Source organism: Meleagris gallopavo, chromosome 30, assembly GCF_000146605.3.
Source record: "Meleagris gallopavo isolate NT-WF06-2002-E0010 breed Aviagen turkey brand Nicholas breeding stock chromosome 30, Turkey_5.1, whole genome shotgun sequence".
Taxonomy (NCBI): Eukaryota; Metazoa; Chordata; class Aves; order Galliformes; family Phasianidae; genus Meleagris; species Meleagris gallopavo.
This window is the reverse complement of record NC_015040.2, coordinates 1,066,268-1,087,804: the sequence shown is the minus strand read 5'-3', so window position 1 is coordinate 1,087,804 and position 21,537 is coordinate 1,066,268. Positions and strand designations below refer to the sequence as shown.

General features: G+C 60.2%; 2 protein-coding genes across 2 annotated transcripts in view; one reads left to right on the top strand and one right to left on the bottom strand.

Annotated features, from left to right (window-relative positions):
• LOC104914654 (unconventional myosin-Vb-like) overlaps positions 1-2,071 on the top strand; it is an 11,474-nt gene extending 9,403 nt beyond the window's left edge. Inside the window, exons 34-38 of the mRNA XM_010724819.2 lie at positions 163-313; positions 937-1,207; positions 1,293-1,467; positions 1,569-1,649; positions 1,743-2,071. Coding sequence (XP_010723121.2) covers positions 163-313; positions 937-1,207; positions 1,293-1,467; positions 1,569-1,649; positions 1,743-1,901 — 837 coding nt within the window. The 3' untranslated portion in view covers positions 1,902-2,071. The remainder of the gene's footprint in view (positions 1-162; positions 314-936; positions 1,208-1,292; positions 1,468-1,568; positions 1,650-1,742) is intronic.
• Positions 2,072-2,384: 313 nt separating this feature from the next.
• UNC13A (unc-13 homolog A) overlaps positions 2,385-21,537 on the bottom strand; it is a 26,093-nt gene continuing 6,940 nt past the window's right edge. Inside the window, exons 12-44 of the mRNA XM_010724818.1 lie at positions 20,826-20,875; positions 20,128-20,206; positions 19,116-19,121; positions 18,944-19,029; positions 18,165-18,382; positions 17,450-17,677; positions 16,939-17,080; positions 16,639-16,808; positions 16,332-16,447; positions 16,084-16,247; positions 15,783-15,933; positions 14,215-14,283; positions 14,034-14,123; positions 13,821-13,955; positions 13,545-13,678; positions 13,169-13,254; positions 12,885-13,011; positions 12,707-12,803; positions 12,475-12,618; positions 12,229-12,312; positions 11,919-11,996; positions 11,626-11,714; positions 11,387-11,539; positions 11,047-11,170; positions 9,861-9,866; positions 8,130-8,168; positions 7,386-7,415; positions 6,509-6,565; positions 6,343-6,423; positions 6,103-6,250; positions 4,569-4,661; positions 4,335-4,494; positions 2,385-3,813 (exon numbers count right to left, since the gene is read on the bottom strand). Of these exons, the coding sequence (XP_010723120.1) occupies positions 3,525-3,813; positions 4,335-4,494; positions 4,569-4,661; positions 6,103-6,250; positions 6,343-6,423; positions 6,509-6,565; positions 7,386-7,415; positions 8,130-8,168; positions 9,861-9,866; positions 11,047-11,170; positions 11,387-11,539; positions 11,626-11,714; positions 11,919-11,996; positions 12,229-12,312; positions 12,475-12,618; positions 12,707-12,803; positions 12,885-13,011; positions 13,169-13,254; positions 13,545-13,678; positions 13,821-13,955; positions 14,034-14,123; positions 14,215-14,283; positions 15,783-15,933; positions 16,084-16,247; positions 16,332-16,447; positions 16,639-16,808; positions 16,939-17,080; positions 17,450-17,677; positions 18,165-18,382; positions 18,944-19,029; positions 19,116-19,121; positions 20,128-20,206; positions 20,826-20,875 (3,723 nt within the window). The 3' untranslated portion in view covers positions 2,385-3,524. The remainder of the gene's footprint in view (positions 3,814-4,334; positions 4,495-4,568; positions 4,662-6,102; positions 6,251-6,342; positions 6,424-6,508; positions 6,566-7,385; positions 7,416-8,129; positions 8,169-9,860; positions 9,867-11,046; positions 11,171-11,386; positions 11,540-11,625; positions 11,715-11,918; positions 11,997-12,228; positions 12,313-12,474; positions 12,619-12,706; positions 12,804-12,884; positions 13,012-13,168; positions 13,255-13,544; positions 13,679-13,820; positions 13,956-14,033; positions 14,124-14,214; positions 14,284-15,782; positions 15,934-16,083; positions 16,248-16,331; positions 16,448-16,638; positions 16,809-16,938; positions 17,081-17,449; positions 17,678-18,164; positions 18,383-18,943; positions 19,030-19,115; positions 19,122-20,127; positions 20,207-20,825; positions 20,876-21,537) is intronic.

Genomic DNA, 21,537 nt, shown 5'->3' with positions numbered 1-21,537 from the left:
CCCAGGATGACATCAGGAGCTTTGGGCTTTGTTTATGGGCTGGGGCTGCCCCCCATTTGGTGCATGGGCACGTGCTGGGCTGATCCTGACTCTTTTGCCCCGGGGTGGCTTTGGGGTGGGGTCACCTGGGGACCCGTCACCCTGACCTGGCTGTACCTGCAGAGCTGCCACCAAGGGAACACAGCACACCAGAATGAGCATCGCCTGCGCAACCTGGACCCGCAGGGCCCCTGTCACAGCCTGGGAGCACTGGCAGTGCAGCTGTACCAGCAGCTCATCCGCACGGCTGAGAAGCGCCTCAAGCCCATGATTGGTATGGATGGAGCTTGGGGATGTGGGGCTGGGGGCTCATGGGGTGCCTGGTGGTGGAGGGGAGTGGTGCTGTGGGTTGGGTTGGGTTCCTCGTGATGGAGGGCTTGGGGTTGGGTTGGATTCATCTTAAGGAGGATGTGGGGTAGGTTGGGTTCCCCCTGGGGTGCGTTGAGTTCCTCTTGAGGACTGTAGGTTGGCTTTGGTTGAGTTGGGTTCCTCATGGTGAGGGGGTGTGGGTTGGGTTGGTTTAGACTCCTCTTAAGTGGGCTGTGGGTTGGGTTCTGTTTCCCATGTGGGGGCTGTGGGTTGGGTTGAAGTCCTCTTAAGCTGGGTTGGGTTCTCCACAGCCCCCTAAGCCAATACAGAGGAGAGCTGCGAGTTGGTTTAGGTTTCCCATGCCTGGGGCTCTGCGTTGGGTTGGGTCTTGGAGTATCCCAGCTGAGGTGATGCATTTGAGGAGCTGAAGGGGGAGGGGAGATTTGTACCCCATCTGGGGACCTCCATCACTCACATGCCCCACTTCTCACATCCAAGGAGCACAGCCACATCAGCTCCTCCATCCCCAACTGGAGATGACACGAAGCCATCAGGCCATGCTCTGATCGTTCTTCTTCCCCCCTCCAGTTGGTGCAATGCTGGAGAGTGAGACCATCCAGGGTCTGTCCTCCTCCTGCCCTCCCACCCACCGCCGCTCCTTGGCCCCCCCAGCCCACACGCTGCCTGAGCTCCTGCAGCAGCTGGGCTCCTTCCACCACACACTGGAGCATTATGGGCTGTCCCCAGCCGTGGGACATCAGCTGCTGCGCCAGCTCCTCTTCCTCATCAGCGGCACCACCCTCAACTACCTGCTGCTGAGGAAGGACGCGTGCTCCTGGAGCCGTGGCATCCAGCTCAGGTTGGTCCTACGTGGGGTGTAGACAAGGGAGGGGGGAAGGTTGAGGAATGAGGGCTGCCTCCTGCTGACCCTCCCGCCCCCATAGGTACAACATCAGCCAGGTGGAGCAGTGGCTGCGGGCGCAGGGGCTGCAGCAGAGCGGTGCCCGTGAGATGCTGGAGCCTCTGATCCAGGCTGCACAGCTGCTGCAGGTGAAGAAGGCGACAGAGGAGGACGCGGGGGCCATCTGCAGCCTGTGCACCGTGCTGACCCCGCAGCAGGTATAGGGCTGGGGGGGTTGGGTGCAGTGACCTGGGAGCCTTGGACACCAGTGCTGGGGCAGAGATGATCCCTCAGCTCTGTCATCTGCTGTCTGCCCCAGGTGGTGAAGATCCTGCGGGCGTACACCCCGACTGCAGGGCTGGAGGAGCGTGTGAGCCCTGCCTTCATCAGCAGTGTGGAGGTAGGGAAGGAGGCTGTGCTGGTTGGGGAGGGGGGGTCTTGGCTCTAATGGGGGGTCTTGGCCACCGCCTCGTTGATGGCCATATCCCCACAGAATCGACTGCAGGGGCAGCAGGCAGAGGGACCAAGCCAGCTCCTGGTGGACACCAGCCACTTCTTCCCTGTGCACCTGCCCTTCATCCCCTCCCCGCTGCACCTGGATGAGCTCTGCATCCCCAACACCGTGGACCTGGCCTTCCTGGTGCGCCTCTGAGCCTGCAGGAGGACCTCGCAGGGCTGGGGTGCAGCTTTGTGTGCAATGTTTGTTCGTTGGAACCTTAAGGTACTGCCTTTGTGGTACAGCTGTGATGATCTTCACCCTTTTCTTTTTAATGCTTTGATGTTAATAAAAGTCTTTGCAGATAAACGGAATGCCTGAGGCTGGCTGCTTGGGGGGGAGTGGTTGTAAGGTGATGTCCTTGTGGTGTGGGACTGGGGTCTCCTTGCCCACCTGTGGGGCTTTTGGGGCACGTTGGGGGAGGGTGGAGTATTACCTGATCCTAATTAACTCCTTGGCTGAAGCTTTTGCCCAAGGAGTTGGACTCGGTGATCCTGATGGGTCCCTTCCACTGTGGGACAGAGGGTTGGATGGATGGCTCTTAAGAATTGCAGGCACCATCCATGGACCTTCAATGCTGACCTTAAATGTGGGATGTCCTTCCCACCCCACAACATAGGTGATTTTTTTTCCTTTTTTTTTTAATGTCAGTTATAATAAAATATTTTTACAGAGCCCAAAAAAGTCAAAATAGTGCAAAACATCTCACTGTCATGCATCCAGGGGAGCCCCTGCTATGGGGGGGAGGTACAGACACACAGGTATGGAGCAGAGTGTGGGGGGGAGGGGTGTCCATCACATGCCAAACAGGATGGGGTAGGAAGGGGGCACATGGGGGGGCAGGGGGGGCAGGGCTGAGCCCCCTTGGGAGCAGCAGTTAGAAAAGGGGTGTAAACATTGAACAGAAAGAGTGGACACCTAAACCCTTTGGTCCCAGGCAAACCCTATAGAAAGGAGATGGAGAGTCGGGGTGGGGTACCCTGTTGGGGGGGGTGAGAGGTATATATTGAGCTGGGGGGGGCTTCTGGCTGTGGGTGGGACCCTGTGCTCCTGCCCCCCTCCTCCAGACACGCACACCACTGATCACACAAATGGTGGTTAATGGGGAATAGGGGAGGGGTCCTCGGGCTTGAAGGGGGGTGGGAAAGTTTTTCTTGTGCCAAGGAGGTCCCGTGGGCGCTGCTGTGGAGGTGGGTGCCCCCAGCCCATGGGATGTGAGTGCCCCTCACCCCCACCCTGGCACCTAGGGTGGGACACGGGGCAGGGAAGACAGGAATGGGGCTGGGGGTTGCTCCCTGCCCTCCAGCCCCAGTGATGCCGCCGCCGCCAGCTGGGGGGGTCCCCAGCCCCCATAGCCCTTCGGGGTGCGGGGCACAGCTGCCCCATTTATGTACAGCTCTATCTACATATGTACAAGGGATGGGGACAACGGGCCATCACCTGGGCCCCCCCAGCCCAGAGCTTTCCTTACGTCCCTCAACGAGGCGGGGGGGCCAGGCGGGGTCTTTGGGATCCCTCCATCTCCGCTGGGGAAGGGGCAGCTCTGCCCCGTTGCCCAGTTTGAGGTGCAGCCCTATAGCCCCGTGGGTGTGGGATGGCGACGCTCTGTGCTTTCTCACAGCCAAAGGAGGAATGGGGTGTGGGGGGAGGGTCCGGCGCTGCACCCACATCCCCCTCCCATAGGCAGGAGCCGCCCGTTGTGGCCTCTCTTATGGCTTATACATGGCTGGGGGACGCTGTGGGGGCTGCAGGCGGGGGGTGGGTGAAGGGGGGTGTGATTTAAGTGCCGCCCTCCTCAGCCGAGCGCGTGTCGGATTTGAGCTTGACGAACTCCTTGGCCACCTCGTCGTTGTTGCGCTGGGACAGGATGCGCAGCACCGTCAGCCCCGTGTCGTCCATGTGGATGCGGCGGCCGAGGGGCAGCCAACAGGCGCAGCCCCCCCGCTGCAGGAGGTCGCGCAGCTGCAGCACGGCGATGCCCACCGTGCGGTCCTCGCGGGCGAAGCAGTAATCCTTCACACACACCTGCAGCTCGTAGCACTCGGGACCCGTCTCTGTCCCCAGTGTGCTGCGGGTTGGTGATGAGAGATGGGCAGCGTTGGCATGGGGGGGGCTCTGGGACAGCATTGTGGCCCCCATCGGTTGTATTTTTTTCCCCACTTCCTGCTGGTGGTGGTGGTGTCCCAGTGTCCCCAGAATCGTGAGCTCCCCAGCATCCCCACGTCCCCACATCTGCAGTGACCCCACATCTCCACTGTCCCCAAACCCCAGCATCCCCCTCTCCCCAGTGTCCCATATCCCCCGCATCCCCACAGCCCTATGTCCTCAGCATCCCTACGTCTCCCGGTGTCCCCAGTGTCTCACGTCCCAAGCATCCCCATATCTCCAGAGTCCCCACATCCCTAATGTCTCCACCCTCCCATATCTGCGTTGTCCCCGTGCCCCCAGGGTCCCCATGTCCTCAGCACCCCCTCATCTCCAGTGTCCCCATGTCCTTACATCCCCACTGTCCCCACCTCCCCAGTGTCCCCATGTCCTCAATGTCCCTGCGTCCCCAGCATCCCCCCACACCCCACAGGTGCCACTCACAACTGGAAGCTCTCGTTGTACTTGGGGGCCCAGCTGTTGTTCTTGGACTTGGTGGCAAATTTCCTCTTCTTGTCACTCAGGTGGGGGCCGATGATGTTGACCTCAATGAAGGGCCGGAAGATGCCCGACGTCTGCCACTTCAGGTCATTGGCAGCCACCACTGTGCCAAGAGGGCGTGTGAGTTTGGGGGGGTGTCACCACCCCCCAGCCCCCTCGAGACCCCCCCATGCCCACCTTTCACGGTGACTTTGTGTTCGCCGGTGCCGGGATGGGTGAAGAGCTCCACGTGGATGGACACCTCCCCAACTGGGTCCTCCACACCGGATCCTGCGTGGCCGAGGGGGCAGGGTGAGTGCCAGCCCCTGGTGCTGTCCCCTCTTGTCCCCTGCTGTCCCCTGCCCGCCTCCAAGCCCGCTGCAGTGGGGCAGGCGATGTGGGGACAGCGGGGGGTTCAGCACCGCGTGTGCCCCAATGTGACCCCATGGGGAGATGGGGGGCAGCCACCACTGGGGACAGCTGGGGCTGGCAGCAGGGACACTGCTGTCCCCCCCCCATCAGTAGGTCCCAAACCCCTTCCCCTCCTCACCCAAGAGTGCCTGAGGGGGGTGGGGTGGGACCCCGATGGCAGGGATGCAGGGATGGCAGTGCTCAGTGTACCCCTGTGCCACCACCAAAGCTATGGGGCTGCCCCACGGTAGGGGGGAACTCGGTGACCTGCAACCCCCCCACGTCAAGCTGTGCATGCACCCATGGGTGAAGGAGGGTTTGGGGGCAATGCAGGCTCAGGACATTCAACAGGAGGAGGACGTCCCCACGTGTTCCAGCACGGCACGGGGGGGGGCACAACCACACTCCGTCCTCTGCCCCCACCCGGCACCCCGTCCCCATGGGCAGTGCCATGCTGAGCCAGAATGGAGCGATGGAGGGGGGGTCCGAGTGCAGGAGGCCAAGCAGGGGGTGCAGACCCATCCCTCCCCCCCAAAAAAAAAACAGCCTGAAGGTGTGCAGGAGGCCAAGCAGGGCCCATAGGGGAGGCTGTGCTCATTCCTCGAGGCGGTAATGGTCCTTATGGCAGTAAGGTGGGGGGACATGGGTTGTGTGTGCCCCCCCCGCAGCAGCACCAGGGTGCCCTGAGCTTACGGCCCAGCCCCAAGCTGTGGGGATGGGGAAGGGGTCGATGCCCCCAAACTCCCCCCAGTTCAGCCCAAAGCAGCCCTGTGAGGCTGGGGGGGGCACATCTCGGGGGAGAGGCAGAGGGGTGCTGGGGGGGTGAGCAGTGCACGTACCCTTCTCAGGATAAATCTCTTCACTAAGGGTAAACCTAACACCTTTTCCACCATGGACTATTGGGGAGGAGAGAGAGAAAGAGACGGAGACACAGCACAGAGCGGACAGAGAGAGGAGGGAGACAGCGTGTGTGGGGGGGGATAGCAAAAAGAGGGGTGGGGGGAGGAACAGAAAGAGAGAGAAAGAGAGATCAGCGCTGGCGGACGACACTGCGGCGACACGGAGCACCCAGGGGGGCTGGGGAGACCCACAGGACAGACGGACTGACGGACGTCCTGGTGTGGGGAGGGGGACGCACAGACAGACCTGGTGCTGGGGAGGGGGCACTGAGCTCCCCACGGTCCCATTCATCCACAGAGCACACAGCAGGGAGAGCCCACACCATCCTCACACCCACAGCCCTACGGACCCCCGCGCTCCAGCCCCGTTGGAGGTGTGGTTACGGGTTGGGGGGTGGGATGTTGGGGCGGGGGGGTCATACCTTGTGATGTCTGCGTCTGCACAAAGGTTTTGATGAGCAGGTCGGTGGCTTGGGTGTACAGGGACAGTGCATAGCGCAGCGACTGCAGGTCGGGGCTCTTCTCCAGGAAGGTCTTCTTCAGCCCCACACCGCCAGCGTGGAAGTATTGCTGGTGGGGGGGGGAGTTTTGGGGGCGGGGGGGCTCAGCCTGGTGTTCCCATAGAGGCAGTGCTGTCCCCACCCACCCCACGGTGCCCTCACCTTGATGGTGTCCAACGCCAACTCCACCACCGCGCACTGCTTGGGGGTCAGGCTCTTGGCTTCCTCCCGCACCATGTGGTCCTGAGGGGGGGGACAAAGGCTCAGAGTGGGGACGTGTGGGGCCATCGCCTCACCCCACATTGAACGGGGACCTCAGAGAGCCCACCTTCAGCTTGGAGAGCTGCCCCAGCTCCTTGGCCGCGTTGAAGATCATCTGCGTGCCCTGCAGAGAACGGAGAGAAGGGGACGGCGAGAGTGAGCGGCCAGGCTGTGTGTGGGGGGGGTTGCAGTGCCTGGGGGCTCCCGGCCCCCAAACTCAGAGGGGCTCCTCTGAGCCCTTTGAGTATCCCCAGGAGCTGAGCACTCATGGCGCAGCGACAGGGCTTGGGGACAGCAGGGCAGGGTGACGCTTTGGCACCGGTGACCCCATATCCCTGCTCTGTGCCCCCCAAGAGTGGGGCAAAGGGACAAAGTTTGGGGACGGCGCTGGCACCTGGCACAGTTCCATGGTGCATCTGTCCTCCCCTAAACCCCAACCCCACCACTCGGTGCCAGGGGGTTCCAGACCCTGGGACACCCCCCAGGGGACACCACGGGTGGGTGTCAGCAGTCCCCACAGTGCCCCACGTTGTGCCGCCTCCACGTGTGGGGACACAAAGCCCCACTGACACGACCCCAAGGAGTGCAGCCCCACGGCATGGGGGGTCACCCCACAAAAGTTGAGCTGCGGCCCCATTCCGGTGTGTAATGGGGCAAACTGGGGCAGAGCCATGACCACCAGCTCCCCCCCAGCACCAGCAATTCCAGTCCCCCCCCAGCAACGAGAAACCCCACAAACCACCCCATACCTTTATTTCCTACTGCCCCCATTAACCCTTCGCAGCCCACTCCTGCCTCATTAACCCTTCTCTTGCTGGCCCTGTCCCCCCCATAGGGACGCAGCTGTCACTCAAACGGAGCCCAGCGGGACACGGTACAGAGCGGGACCCCCCCACCCCACAGCACATGGGGCAAGGATGGGAGGAGACGAGCTGTGTCCTTACTTCAGTGTGACTGGGCAGCTTCACCCTGCTCTGGAAAAGAAGAGCAAGGGACAGTTACTGGGGGCCCCAGCAGTGAGCGTGCCAGGTCTTAGCCCTATGGAGTGGGCTCGGTGCCCCCCACCTATGGGGCTGGGTGATGGAAGACTGCACTGAGGCAATGTGGGGCAGGAGATGCTGACCTCTATGGGTCACAGCATGGAGACACTGAGGCCAGGAGCTGTGGCAGTGCCAGCACGGCTCTTTGTGGCACTCAGTTTTGGGATATGTGAGCACTGCATGGCGTGGGGAGTGCCTGGATAGGGGGCGGGCCCCCACGGATGGGGGTCTGCATGGGGAACAGGGAGGTCTGGGGCTCAGTGAACTCTGCTGGGGGTGAGGTCAGAGATCCATGGGATCCCTGCAGCGCCCTGAACACACCAAGCCCTGCACCCCCAGCAACGGGGTGGGTTTGTGCCCTCCTGTTCCTGCACCCGGTGGGATGCCGAGCCGCGTGCCCCACACCTAACACCCCACAAACCCACCCATGGGGTAAACATGGCACAACCTCCCCTCCCCCACAACCAAACACAGACGTGGGGCACTGCCCCATCCCGCACAGCTCCGGGACAACACGGCACAGAGCCACACCACACCACGCCACATCCAGACAGCACGACAAGAGGAAGCACGGACAAACCCGGCGACCACGGGGCCAACAGGGCGGCCACGGGGCGAGGACACACACGGAGCCCACGGGCTATTTACCTTCTCTGTCCCTTTGCCATGTTTTCTCAAGAGCGTGCCCTGTAGAAGCAATGTCAGAGGGTGAGCATTGGGGGACAGCGTGGGATGGGAGGTGGAGGGGATGTGGGTAAAGCGAGGCAATCACTGAGCTCCTAAAGGATGGCTGGGGATGATGGGGACAGGTCCTCAGGGGGGTCAGTGGGACACCAGTCCCCGTGGGATGCTGCATGTTGCACCAATGGGAACTGGTGCCCATTCTGCAATGCTGGACCCCTGGGGGTTGGTCCCTGTTGGGATGCTGAGTCAGTGAAGGGCTGGTGCTGGTGACTGTGGGATACCAGGCTCAGAGAGGGCTGGTCCCCATAGGATGCTGGGTTAGCAGGGAACTGGTCCCACTGAGATGCTGGGCCTGATGAGAAACTGTTCCCTGCTGGGATGCTGGTTTAGTGGGACAGCGGTCTCTATGGGATGCTGGATGTTGTACAAACAGAGAATTGTTCCAGCACTGGGATGCTGGACCTGTGGGGGACTGGTTCCTGCTGGGAGGATGGGCTGATGAGCAACTGGTCCCCACTGGGCTCATAGGGGATTGATTCCTGCTGGGATGTTGGCTCGGGGAGTGCCTTGGGATATCAGGCTTATAGAGGACTGGCCCCATGGATTGCTGGGTCAGTGGGACACCGGTCTGTCTAGGATGCTGGGCTGATGAGCAACTGGTCCCAGTTGGAATGCTGGGCTCGTAGAAGACTGATTCCTGCTGGGATGCCAGGTGAGTGGAGGAATGGTCCCATGGGAGGCTGGGCCTGCTGGTCCCCACGGGGATGCTGGATATTGCACCAGTGGGGAGCTGATCCACCACAGTGGGATACTGGAACTGTGGGGGTTGGTCCTCACTGGGATGCTGGGTAGTGGGGGGCTGATTCCTATTGGGATGCTGGGCCTGTAGAAGACTGTTCCTTGTGGGATGCCACAGGGCCACATGGGGGGCTGTGAGCAGCCTCTGGGAGGAGGAGTCTGGGGTCTGGGGTACCTCTGAATGAGGAGGGAACATTAGAGGGGGGTGGTTGTGTGGGGAGCCTGTGGGGGTGGGGATGAGCAGCATGGCTGGGTCAAAGCAGGGCTACCAGGAAGGGTTGTGACCTGGGGGGAAACTGAGGTATGGAGCGATGGGGGAACAGGGAGACCTTGTGTCCTACAGAGACAGCCCCAGACAGAGCAGAAGAGGACAGAAGGAAACCGCTGGGTCCAAGCCGTGCAAGGGACCAGAGCAGTGCCGATCCCACATCCTGCCCAGGGCAGAGCCTCGTGCCTCATGCCAACCTCCTGGCCAACACCTCGTGTCCCAGTTGCTCCTCTCTGCAGGCAGGGAACACCTCTGCCCGCAGCCCCCACTGTGCCCACAGCCCGGCCAGACCCTATGGGGAAACTGAGGCACGTGGAGTGCAGAGCAGCCCTGCCCACCCTGATCCCAAAGCCAGTGTCCCTGTCCCACCCCAAAACAGAGCAAGATGACAGGGTCAGCTCGGCTGTCCCCAAACACGTGGCGCTGCCCGTTGCCATCCCCTCTCCACGCTGACTCCAAATCCAGGCGCCCTGAATCCGTCCAACCCCAAATCTCCACTGGGGTTGGTGTCAAGCGGGCAGTGAGGGGACGGGCAGAGCACGGGCAGCCACACGGGACGGGAACCGGAGAGGCCAGGACCGACACACAGCGGACAGACAGACAGACAGACATGGAGCCGCCGTACTTACAATCATCTGCCATTGAGAGGCGAGCGGAGCAAGTGGAGAGAACAACCGTGACATGAGTGTCCCCATCGGGTGTGACGTGGTGCCCAGTGCCAGACCCCTGCCCATCAATTCATGGTCCTCTTGACCCCATCCCACCCGCCCCACTTTCCCTGCTGCAGCGGGGACGCAGCCTCAGCCCCACACTTCCATCATCCAGTGGGGCTTCAAACCATCTGCATGTCCCTGTCGCCGCCCCATGGCACAGCGAGCACCGCCACTGCCCCATGGCAGAGCTACGTGTGGTGGGATGGGGACAAGGACCAGGATGGGGGCAGAGCCAGCAGCACAGACACTACACAGAGCCCCACAGCCCTGCAGAGGTGGCTCCAGGTGAGAGCCCCCTCCCAGCTCTGTGACAGCGACAAAACCCTGGGGTCACACAATTTGGGGACATCTCCATCCCTGCCCAAGAGCCCCACGTTGCTGTATGTGGGGAGGACAGACGCAGCACTGCGACACGGAGACTGCAGAAATCTTCTTTCCATGCAAGAACCATTGCTGGGCTTCACACCTATCCCTGTCACCCCATCCCTGTGTCACCCCATCCAAATGGTGACAGACCCATGGCAAGGCCCCCTCTATCCCCAGCACCTCCACATTCATTTTCCCAGGACAGGGCATGGAGGGAAGGATGGGAGGACATGGCTGGATGCTTCCTGATGCCACCATGGCAGGAAGGTGGTATTCCAGCAACATGGAAACAGAACCCACAGCCCTGGGATTAAGAGTCCCAAGCTCTGCTGACTGCTGGCCAGCCTCTAACACCAACACCAACTTTAACTCACCCCAGCTACCCAAAACCTAATCCTAACCTGAACCCTTAACTTCAGTCCCAACCTTAGCTCCAACCCAAACCCAAATCCTAACCCTAAGCCTCAATCTAACCCCTGATCCCAACCCTAACCCCAACCCCTGGATCCCAACTATCACCCTAACCCCAATCCCAACCCAACCCCTGACCCTGCCCCAACCCTAACTCCAGCCCCAAACTTTACATCTCAGATGGCCATTCCTTCCTCTGCCCTTTCCTCAGCCATGAGCTGGGGACACACCCGGGAGGCCACCAGCTCCTGTGCCCCATCACAGATCCAGCAGTGCCCTGTGTGGCCGCAGCTCCGTGTTTTCCCCACCCCATCCCATCACTCACCGTCTGGTCGGTGAGCGGTGGCAGCACGATGGTCTTCTCCATGGTGTTCATCACCAGCTTCCAGAGCTCCTTCAGCACGCGCTTCAGCACGGTCTTCTCGCAGATCTTGGCGAAGAGCGTCAGGCTGCAGGGTGGGAATGGGGTTGACAACTCTGCATGGCTCCCCAGTGCCACCCCATGCACAGCCAACCCAACCCTATTGGCTTTCTGTGCTTCAAACTTGGGGACGCAGGATCTGGAGGTCATGGCTGATGTCCCAGCATGGAATCCCCATGTCACCTCATGCACGGCCACCCAACCCTACTGGTCCTCCATGCTGGGGACATGGGGTCCCACTCACTTGCTGTCCAGGAGGTCCATGATGGGCTGCAGGACGTTGTCAGCATCCTGTGCCACGCTGCTGCAGGTGCTGGCGGGGACATTGCCGGTGCCCTTCACCTGGCTCAGGATGTCCCCCATCTGCTTAACGCATTCCTCGATGTGGGGCTGGAAGCTGAGGATGGCAGTGACCAGGGGGGTCAGTTCTCCCCCACAGGACCCCCAGCAAGGCCATGATCCCCAGATCCCATGCCCCCTCACCTGGTGGCAAACACTCGGCTCAGCTCATCCAGGACGTTGTTGAGCTTCACCTGCAGCTCCTTTAGGATGTCACTGGCTTCTGTGTCCAGCTTGGGGGGGACAATTTGGGGCAGATATCAGATCCCCCTAGCCCAACGCTGGGGGTTCTCTGTGTGCCCCACATTCAACCCTAGGCAAGGTCTGGTGCGGTGCCATGGGGTAACCCATGCAGAAATGAGGAACTGAGGGCCACTCCACAGGGAAAAGCCCCATCCCCTCCCCATGCCCCCCACCCTGAGACCCCCACTACGCACCTCCTTCCCCCCCATGGCCTCAAACATCTTCTCCAGCTGGACGCGGAGCTGCTGGATATTGTTCATCAGGATGCAGGGCTGTAGGGGCAGGATTTGTGGTCAGCACCAGTGCTCATGGTTGCAACGGCCCCACGAAGCCCCCCATCCCACACAGGGTCACTGCAGCCCTGTGGCACTGAGATATATTTTGGAGACCTCCATCAGACAACAAGACTGAGGATGTGGGTCACGGGGAGCGCAGTGGAGCTAAGTGACAACCAAGTGTCAGCCACCGCGTGGGGACAGCACGAGCAGAAGGGAGGTACATCACCACTTTCTCCTTCTCCTTGGAGCAGTATGAGGCAAAATCCTTGGAGATGATCTCGGCGTACTGCAGCAGCACGTTGCTGATGGTCTGCCCCCAGAGGAAGGAGGGAGAGAAGGAGATGTGAGTCCCACAGCGGCGATGGAACCCCACGAGCACGGTGCAGTTGGGGAAGGAGTTGTGGTGGGGAAATGCCAAGCAGCACAGTAGGGTTGGGGTCCCGAGGGTACGAGACCCCTTCCAGGCGCCCACCTTGGCGAACCTCCGCATGTAGTGCCCGACAATCTGCGGGTCGGGGCACTCAAGTTTCTTGATGATCTCAAAGCTCTGGTTGAGCTGGGAGAAGACGTCCACCACGGAGCAGGAGAAGAGCGCGTGCTCCGACGTCTGCTGGAACTGTGGGGAGGTGAGAGGGGCATTGGGGTGAGGGCTCCTGGCCTTATGAGCACACACCGGGATCGCATCCCGTGCCCATTGACCTCACCCCGTCCTTCTTGTCGCGCTCCAACGCTCCGTGCAGGAAATCCCGTGACACCTCCTCGTTCTCATCCAACCATTGGATAACAAAGGGCTCAAACCATCTGCAACGGGTGCACGGTGAGAGCAGACAGCGCGGGGGCACAGAATGGATCTGTTCCCACCCCCCCAGGAGCTGCACTCACGCAGGGTACTCCGGGACGCGGCTCTTGAAGGAGGGCAGCTCGGTGACGTACTCGTTGTACAGCCACTTCACCTTGAAGTGCAGGTTCATGTAGTCTGCGCTCTTGCACAGGCGGTGCTTGTCGTGCTCTGCGTGGGGAAAGTGAGAGCAGGGTGGTCTCATCCAGCCCCAAGTCTTTGGGAGTCGGCGGGGGGGTTGGGTGATTGCAAAAATGATGGGGAGAAGACGGGAGGGTGTTGAGGAGGGGTGAGTGGGGATCGCCGCGCTGTTTGACGTGGCACTCACCCTCCATCGCGTACTTCATGTCCTGGGCAAAGAGGTTCCACATCACCTCGGCGCTGATCTTCCCCACATTCAGCTCCTGGGGGAACCTGGGGTGGGAAGGATCCCACGAAGGATTGGAGAGGTGAACTCCAACCTCTGTCCATCACATGCAGCTTGGAAGCCAGCCCCAACCTTTGCCCACCACACGATTTATTGAGGCCAACCCCAACCTCCGCCCATCACACACAGCTTGGAGAGCCAACCCCAACCTTCCCCCCACGTCTGTTTTCCCATTGGTAGGATGGGTGTTACACCCACATCCAAACTCAACCTGGTTGGAACCACCTGATCCTGAGTGTCCCTTTTCCTATAAATCGGTGATCAACTTGTTACTCACTGGTTCAGGCAGGGCGTGTAGGAGTTCTTGTCCTCTTCAATAATGGACACAATCAGGGTGATGAGCTTGGACCAGAAATCCAGATTTTTGATGCTGGGCCCCTGTTCCTCAGGGGGCACCTCACCTTTCTTGTTCTGGAGCAACAGGGATGCAGTGGAGGCTTTGGTCACCCATTGGCCCCACTGAGGTCACCTCCACGGAGGAGCACAGGGGAGCATCGCTGGGAGAAGGGAAGGAGAAGGGATGGATTTGGGGCAGCAGTGGGGTCCCACGCACCGGGTCGGTCTGGTACTCGCGGCTGTAGAGCTCGTGGCAGTTGTTGAAGATGTATTCGTAGGTGGAGTTGAGACATGCCTTCACGCAGTCCTTCACCACCTGGCTGGCTCGGGGTGGGCTCTGCAGCTCCTGGACCTGTGTGCGATGGCGGTTGGGCTGCAGCAGGGCCAACAGCCCCCACCCCAAAGCTGCCAATGTGGAAAGAGAAAATACCTTCATCCGGAAAAAGGTGATGCTGGTCAGCAAGTCCACTGTGGACTTGAGGTCCTGCAGCCGCTCAGGACTGCTGGCAGGGAAGTTGTTCTGCCAGAGGGGGAGAGAAGAGTCACATGTTGGGGGGTGAGAGCGGACCCTATTGCCCGGGTGGGGAAACTGAGGCACAGCAGTGCCTTACCCGGTACATGGAGAGGTCGATGCGCAGCGAGTTGTGCAGCTGGTCGAGGAGTTTGACGAAGCGTTCTTTCTGCAGAGAGACGCCCGGGGACGGGTGAACGGGGGGATGGAGGTGGGGGCCGCCCCCTCCCCGCTGCGCCCGTACCCCAACCCTCTCATTTCTGTCCTACTGTCCTGTCATCCTTCTGTCCTGATGTCCCGCTGGCCCTCCCACCTCCACCAGCCCTGTGGTTGGGGCAGCCCATGTTCTCCGGGGCTTGCTGGCAGCTCTCGGCGGCTCCAAGGCACACGTGGTCCTGGCAGAGTGAGGATGGGGACCGCTTGGTGCGGGATGCATTCCTGCATCCCTTTAGCTTTCTCTGTGTGCTGGAGCAGGATGGGGCACCCCTGCCCTCCCTGGGCTCAGAGCAGAGCATGGAGTGTGTTGTAGGATTGGTCCTCCCTATGGTTCAGCCCCAAAGAGAGAAGAAAAAAAGTGTGGGGAGAGCAGTTTGGGGTGCTGCATTTCCAGCTTTGAGGTCGAGCTGTTTCAAGACAAATCAAGGGGGATCCCGGGAGTCAGATGCTCCTGGGGCTCCTTGGGGTCTGCCCAGGCTGGATGGATGGAACACCATGGGCTGATGGATTCCTTTGGGGATGCGTGGCTTTAGGGCATAAATTCATCTCCCAACCATGGGGTGAAGGGATGCCAACCCACACTGGGCTGCAAATATGGCATCTGAGCTGGAGGCAAAGCAACTGCTTTGCCCCGAATGGAGAAGAACTTTGGGTGCACCTATGCTGGGGGGGTTGGACACCCCCCTGTTGGCCGCATCAGGGCCGGGCTGTCCTGCAAACCTTCGGAGCCGCGCTCGCTCCCCGGCACCCAACGGCTGCAGCGCGCTTAAATCGGACCCGCCAGGTGCTCGGGGATAAAGCGGCATGGCCGGGCACTTTAGGACCCAACCTTTAGGCTCTCTAAAAAAAGAGAAAGAAACAAAGTTTTTAAAACCCTCCACGTTAAGAGAAAGAGGTGTCGTTGTTTATTTTTTCTTTCCTGTGGTCTCCTCCTGCCGCACGGCTCTCGCTACCCTTCGCCCTAACCGAGGCTGGGCTCCGACCCCATAGCGCCCGCATAGGGGGACGCAGGGGCAGCTGGGGTGGGAGCACAGCCCCCTCCTCGCCCGTGTCCCCGTGGGTGCACCCATCCCCGGAGCAAACTCAGTGTGGCACCCATGGGTGCTGGCACAGCTGGGTGAGTTTGCGGCGGTTTGGGATCGCGCCCGGTGCGCGTGGGGCCGTGCAAAGCTCCCACTCGGCACTGGCATTGTGAACTGCATCGCCACCCCAGTGAAGGCACTTCGACCCAACCAGAGTAATGTCGTGAGCAAATTTCGACTTTCTCCAGCAGGAAATTCCCGTCCCATAATCCAAGAGAGGGATGAATTTTGGTGCCAAAACCCCACTGCCCCGTGCCGTCGGGTTGGGAGCTGCCTTGCACGGCCCCATTTGCCCCCTTTTTGCCCCCCACCCCCTCCCCAGAGAAGAGAGAAGAAGAAGGAAGGAGTGTTTACGCACCATCGGACTTACCCCGAAATTGGAAGCGGCAAAGCGGTCGGAGGCAGAGACGTTGGTGGAGGCCGTGGTGTGGGCATAGTAAGCGTTGATGTTGGCCAGGAGGGTGCTCATCACTGCCGGCACCCCCGGGCACATGTATTTGGAGGAAAGGCAAGCAAAGTGCCTGGGGGAAGAGGTGGGAGACGTGCTGCTTGTCTGGGGGGCGTACATTGGGAACGGGGAGGTTGGAGTACGTGGGGATGGGCGCACACGTGCACCAAAGGCAAGGTCGGGAGCGCAAAGGGCAGCAAGATGCAGGGCAGCAAAGACTCACGTCATGGCCTGGTAGATGGATTCCACCCCATAGCGCATGGCAAACTCATCCACGATCTCCTGTGCTGTCTCATCAAAGTAAACCTTCCAGGCGTCGTCCCCTTTGGCGTCGGGGATCTTCACCACACCGTTGTTTTGTAAATCCGTCACGAAGTGGAAAAGGTTCTGGGGGCACAGATGAGGGTCCCGTTACAGCTCCGGGGTCAGGGGGCAGCACGGTGTGGGTGATGGGGTCCACGTGGTGCTCACCTCGTGCAGACACGTGTACTGCACATGGTAGGGGGCCACCTTCTCCTCGCCCTTGATCTCCACGCTGATGTGCAGCCGGATGGCTCCCGACACAGCCGACTTGTCCGTCCGCTTGTCTAGGGGGGCACGGAGAGCGTGAGACCCCCAGAACAGCCCCAAAACACCCCATTGCAGAGGGTCCAGGGCACAATGGGACCCCTCTCAGTGCCTCCGTTTCCCCATGATCCCAATAGGAAACCATGCTTTTGGCAGCATCCCCCACCCCTTCGCAGTAGGGTGAGGGTTGCGCCCCCAGCACAGCACTCACCCAGGTTGTACCAGACGTCCATCTCCCCGCTCAGTGTCCGCACCTCGATGATGGTTTGGCCCAGGAAGTCGTCAGATTCCCTCTTGAAGCGCTGCTTGACGCGGGACTTGATGTCATCATCCTCATCCCAGACACGGACTTTGATGCGGTCGGAGGAGTTATGGCACTCACTGCAGGGAGAGGAGGGTGGGACCAGGATGAGTGGGGAAATGTGCCTCAGTTTGCCCAAAACCAGGGATAGCCCCGTCTCCTATGGACCCCCTGCCTGACAGCTCCCTGCCACCCCACCACTCAACTTACAAATGGAAATTCTCCTCCCAGACCGGGTTGAGATTGCCATAGATGGTTTTAGTCCTTTTTTTCGTCTTTCCAACCTGGACGGTCACATAGGGGTCACTGGAGCCCGTCTTATCCTTTGCTTGCAGGCCCTGGGCACAAACCACTGCAGCAAGGCGTGGCACGGTGTGGCACATACATACACCCATCCACACCAATCACGTGTGGCACAGAGGAGAGAACAAACAACGAGCAAAGTCAGTGCTGCAACCATGCTGAGGTCCCCACGCTGAGCACCCAATGTCCCCATGGCAGCCCCTAAATCCTCTCTGTAGGACGAGGAGGCTGGGACACACAGTGTCCTTGTGCATAGGGATGGTGACATCTCCAAGGACTGGAGCTGTCGCATCCCCGCTCTCACCCCAAATGCTGTAGCTTATAGGGGATGCAGTTAGGAGAGGCAAGAGCTGTGCCCACAGGGATGCCCCACGATGGGAGCAGCAGGGGTGCAGTGTCCCCATGGGGGGTGACGTACCCGTGATGCTGATCTTGGCCGACCACTTGGAGGTGCCATCCAGGACGCTCTGCTTCACAGCCTTCATCTGCTGTGTGTGCGTGGTCTTGGTGACCCCAAACACCTCCTGGATCAGCTCGAAGATCTCCGGCTTGTTGCGCTCGCGGATCTTCATGCGGTCTTTCAGCACCATGATGATGTTCTGCGTGCGATCCTCAGCTCCGTGCTTGGAGCTCTTCTCCGCCGCCCCTGGGGGAGGGCAGCGACAGGTGGCACAGTGGGGACAGATCACAGAATCACCGTAGACTCATAGAACAGCTTAGGTTGGAGGTTGGACATTAAAGCCTATCCAGCTCGGCCTCCTGCATTGGGCTGGGTGCCCCCCACCAGATCAGGCTGCAATGAGGTCTCCCCAGAGCCAAACACACCCAGCTCCATCAGCTGCTCTCCATAGCAGTGGTGCTCCACGCTCTGAGCATCTTCATGGCCCTCCCCATCCCACAGCTCCACGTCCCTCCTGTGCTGGTACCGCAGTTGGGGTCTCACGAGGGCAGAGCAGAGGGGACAGTCCCTTCTCTGCCCACTGCCCCCAATCCTGGAGAGCTTTACCCAACTCCATGGGACATCTGTGCTGCTCACCCCAAGCACACAGCAGGACCCCACCTCCCAAATCACTGCCAACTCCTTCCGTGCCACCCCGCAGCGGTATGGGGTGGGGAAGCAGATGACCACTTACTCTGCAGGCAGTCAGCGTTGAGCAGGTCCTGGCACTTCTCGTGGCACTTGACCCCGCACTCGGCGCAGCGCATGCCCTGCCGGGCGATGCCCCACAGCAGCCCCTCACACTCATAGCAGTAGGTGGGGGTGGTGGCCGTCCACACCTCGAAGTTGTGGGGTGTGGTGCAGGAGATGGGGTACACTAAGGCTTGCAGGGTCTTCTTGTAACATGGTTTTCTGGGCGAGGGGGGGAAGAGAGAAGGAGAAAAGCTCCTAAGTTAGAGTGGTGGCCACATGGAAATTGCCATCCTGACCCCATTGACAGCATCCCCATTGCTGCCATCCCAGCCTCTTTGACCATGACCCCATTGCTGCCATCCCAACCTCTTTGACCACGACCCCATTGCTGACATCCCAGCCTCTTTGACCATGACCCCATTGCTGACATCCCAACCTCTTTGACCATGACCCCATTGCTGACATCCTAACCTCTTTGACCATGACCCCATTGCTGACATCCCAACCTCTTTGACCATGACCCCATTGCTGACGTCCCAACCTCTTTGACCATGACTCCACTGCTGACATCCCAACCTCTTTGACCATGACCCCATTGCTGACATCCCAACCTCTTTGACCATGACTCCATTGCTGACATCCCAACCCCAATGATTGTTTGCCCACTGCTGCTATCCCAAATCCTTTGACCATGACCCCATTGCTGCCATCCTGACCCCACTGACCATGTCTCCACTGTTGCCATCCCAACCCCTTTGACCATGACCCCATTGCTGCCACCTCCCAGCACCTACCAGCTCCTCATTGTTCAAGGTGCTGGAGGCCAACGCGGATGTGATTCCCGCTTTCCTGGACTGGACCAAGGACTGTAGGAAAGAAACAGAGTTTCCAGTCTAGCACAGCCCCTCTCCATAAATCCAAGACCCCTTGAGACCCCTAACAGAGCACTCACCATTGCCTGCGGGCAGCCAGGGCGAGCAGGGAGCAAAAATCCATCATTAGGAGCTACGTCACAGCATAACCCCAACCCTAAACCTGCCACGGCCCTCCACATGATCCCCACCCACGGTGCCCACCCCACAACCAACCACAACCCAACATCCCAAAACCCAGACACTGACACAGCACAGCAGAAGCATCAGCGGCCGCCCCAAGCGGGCTGGGGACAGGGACAGAGCAGAGGGACAGCAGGGTGGGATGGGGCAGGATTGGGGACAGCATGGGGATGCCCTGGGGAGGGCACGAAGTGTGGGGAGAGGTGGTGAAGAGCACCTAATTGTGGGCACAAAGGGAGTTTGATTGCTGAAATTGGTGTCTTTAGTCACTGGGGAGGTGACGGTGTGGGGACACTGAGACAGGGGTTGGATCGAGGTCCCGGCGAGGGGATGGCACAGCCCATGGTGACAATGGGGACGGGAGCACGGGGTCCATAAAGGCAGCACTATGGCACCCGTGGCTCCACCTGAGCTACGGGGTGGTGGGACAAGAAAGGACAGGGGACACATCTGTGCTAGGTGACACAGGCCAAGATGAGGACGCCGGATGCCTCAGTGTCGGGACCCTGCAGCTCCGTTAAAGGGAAGCACCCTTGGGTGGGCAGCGCCGTCCTCCTGGTCCAGGCCACCCCAAATCCACCTGCGACCCCAGACCCACCCCACCCCACCAGGAGCAGAGGTCCGGCAGCCCCCAAGGGCGCTCTCCCTTTAACCCCTTCATCCCGCGCTCACCAGATCGCTGACTAGAGGGAGAGATTTGCGTCCGGGCTTAATGTCGGGCATGCTGTTAATGCAGCGCAGAAACCTTACAGCCGCCCCCCTACAGCCGGGGACGGCCAAGCCAGGTTGGAGGAGAGAGAACAGAGAACACAAGCCATGTTAGAGGTGGCAGCGGGGCGCGGGCGGCGCGGTCCAGCGGGAGCGAAGCCGGCGGCTGTAGGGCGCAAGGTGTTATAGGAGGAACCTCACCAAATCGCTAACTAAAGGGATGGGTTTTCGCTTGCGTATATCCGGCATGCTGTCTATAATGATCAGCCCGCCGCCAGGCCTGCAAGAGAGAGGAGAGTCAGGGGGGGAACGGGGAAACTGAGGCAGGGAGGGAACCCGGCGCTCCTGGGAGCAGCGCATCCGCCGGGCGCTGGATGCTGTGGGATGTGGTGGAAAGATGCATCTTTCCCCGTCGTATTGAGGTGCTTTCCCTTGGTGTTGCAGTGGGAAATGCAGTGAAAAGCTGCCCTTGGGGTTGAGTTCAGGGCTTTGGTGCAGAGTGGGGGCTGCTCAGGGGACCCTGAGGCTTGGGAGCCCCACAGGATCACTCAGAACCCGTGTAGCAGGAGGGTTGAGGGAGCTCTGTGTTCCTGACCCACTCACCTCCTCGTCGTCCCCTCGGTGGTTGTTCCTGGGGACGTGGAGCAGTGCCTGGGGACATCTCCAAAGCACTGAGTGACCAAAATCTGCTATCCAACCCCATACAGCCCCCAAACCCAGTATCCAAACCCCAAACTGGGTATCCAACCTGACAATCTGCCATCCAACCTGAAAAACTGCCATCCAGACCCAAAATCTGGCCCCAGCCCATGGAGGCCAGTCCCCCACAGCTCTTCCCAGCCACCCAGAATGCCAATACTGCTGCCATAGGGACAGACCCATGTTCCATAGGTACTCACCCGCCTTTGAACCAAAGCGATTTTGCTTCTCCATCACCTTCCCCACGAGCCTGAAAAACACAGGGTGGGCATCACAGACATGGCACTCATCACCTGCGTGGTGGGCAAAAGCCTGGTCCTAAAAGCACGGGGCTAAAAAATGTCATCAAGTATCTACTCTGTGCAGGGGGAGAGGGAACAAACTGGCCCCCAAAGCTCGGTGTAGGATTCGGGTGGGACGGATGTGCAGAAGTGCAGGTTTGGGGAGCATCACTGGGAAGGTACAGCAGATCCAGGGGAGAATGCAGGGATTGGGGTGTGTGTAGGGACCCTCGAAGGAATTCTGGGGGGAAAAAGGGAGGAAAAAGCCAATTGTTCCTCCCTTGTAGGGCGGTCCCTTCACACGTGTGGGCACACGGGGAAGGCACACACGGTTCCATCGGACATGCTTACCTACAGCCCTCCCCTGCGGGAAGGGGACACGCGGGCACGAGGGCCATGGTGGTGGAGAACTGAAAAGTGAAGCGGTGGGGAGGGGGATCGCAGCCCCGGGGGGGCGAATCCAGAGCCAAAACAAAAAGAAAAGATGGAGGATGGAGTCTAAAAACAGAACAAAAAAGTGTCAGCGCAATGCAGGGATGGGGCGAGGGGATGGCACTGGCATGCAGCACACGTGGTGATGGTCCTCAGCGTTCCATGCCCCTTACGGGGCCATCAGTGGGGTCCCCGCTGC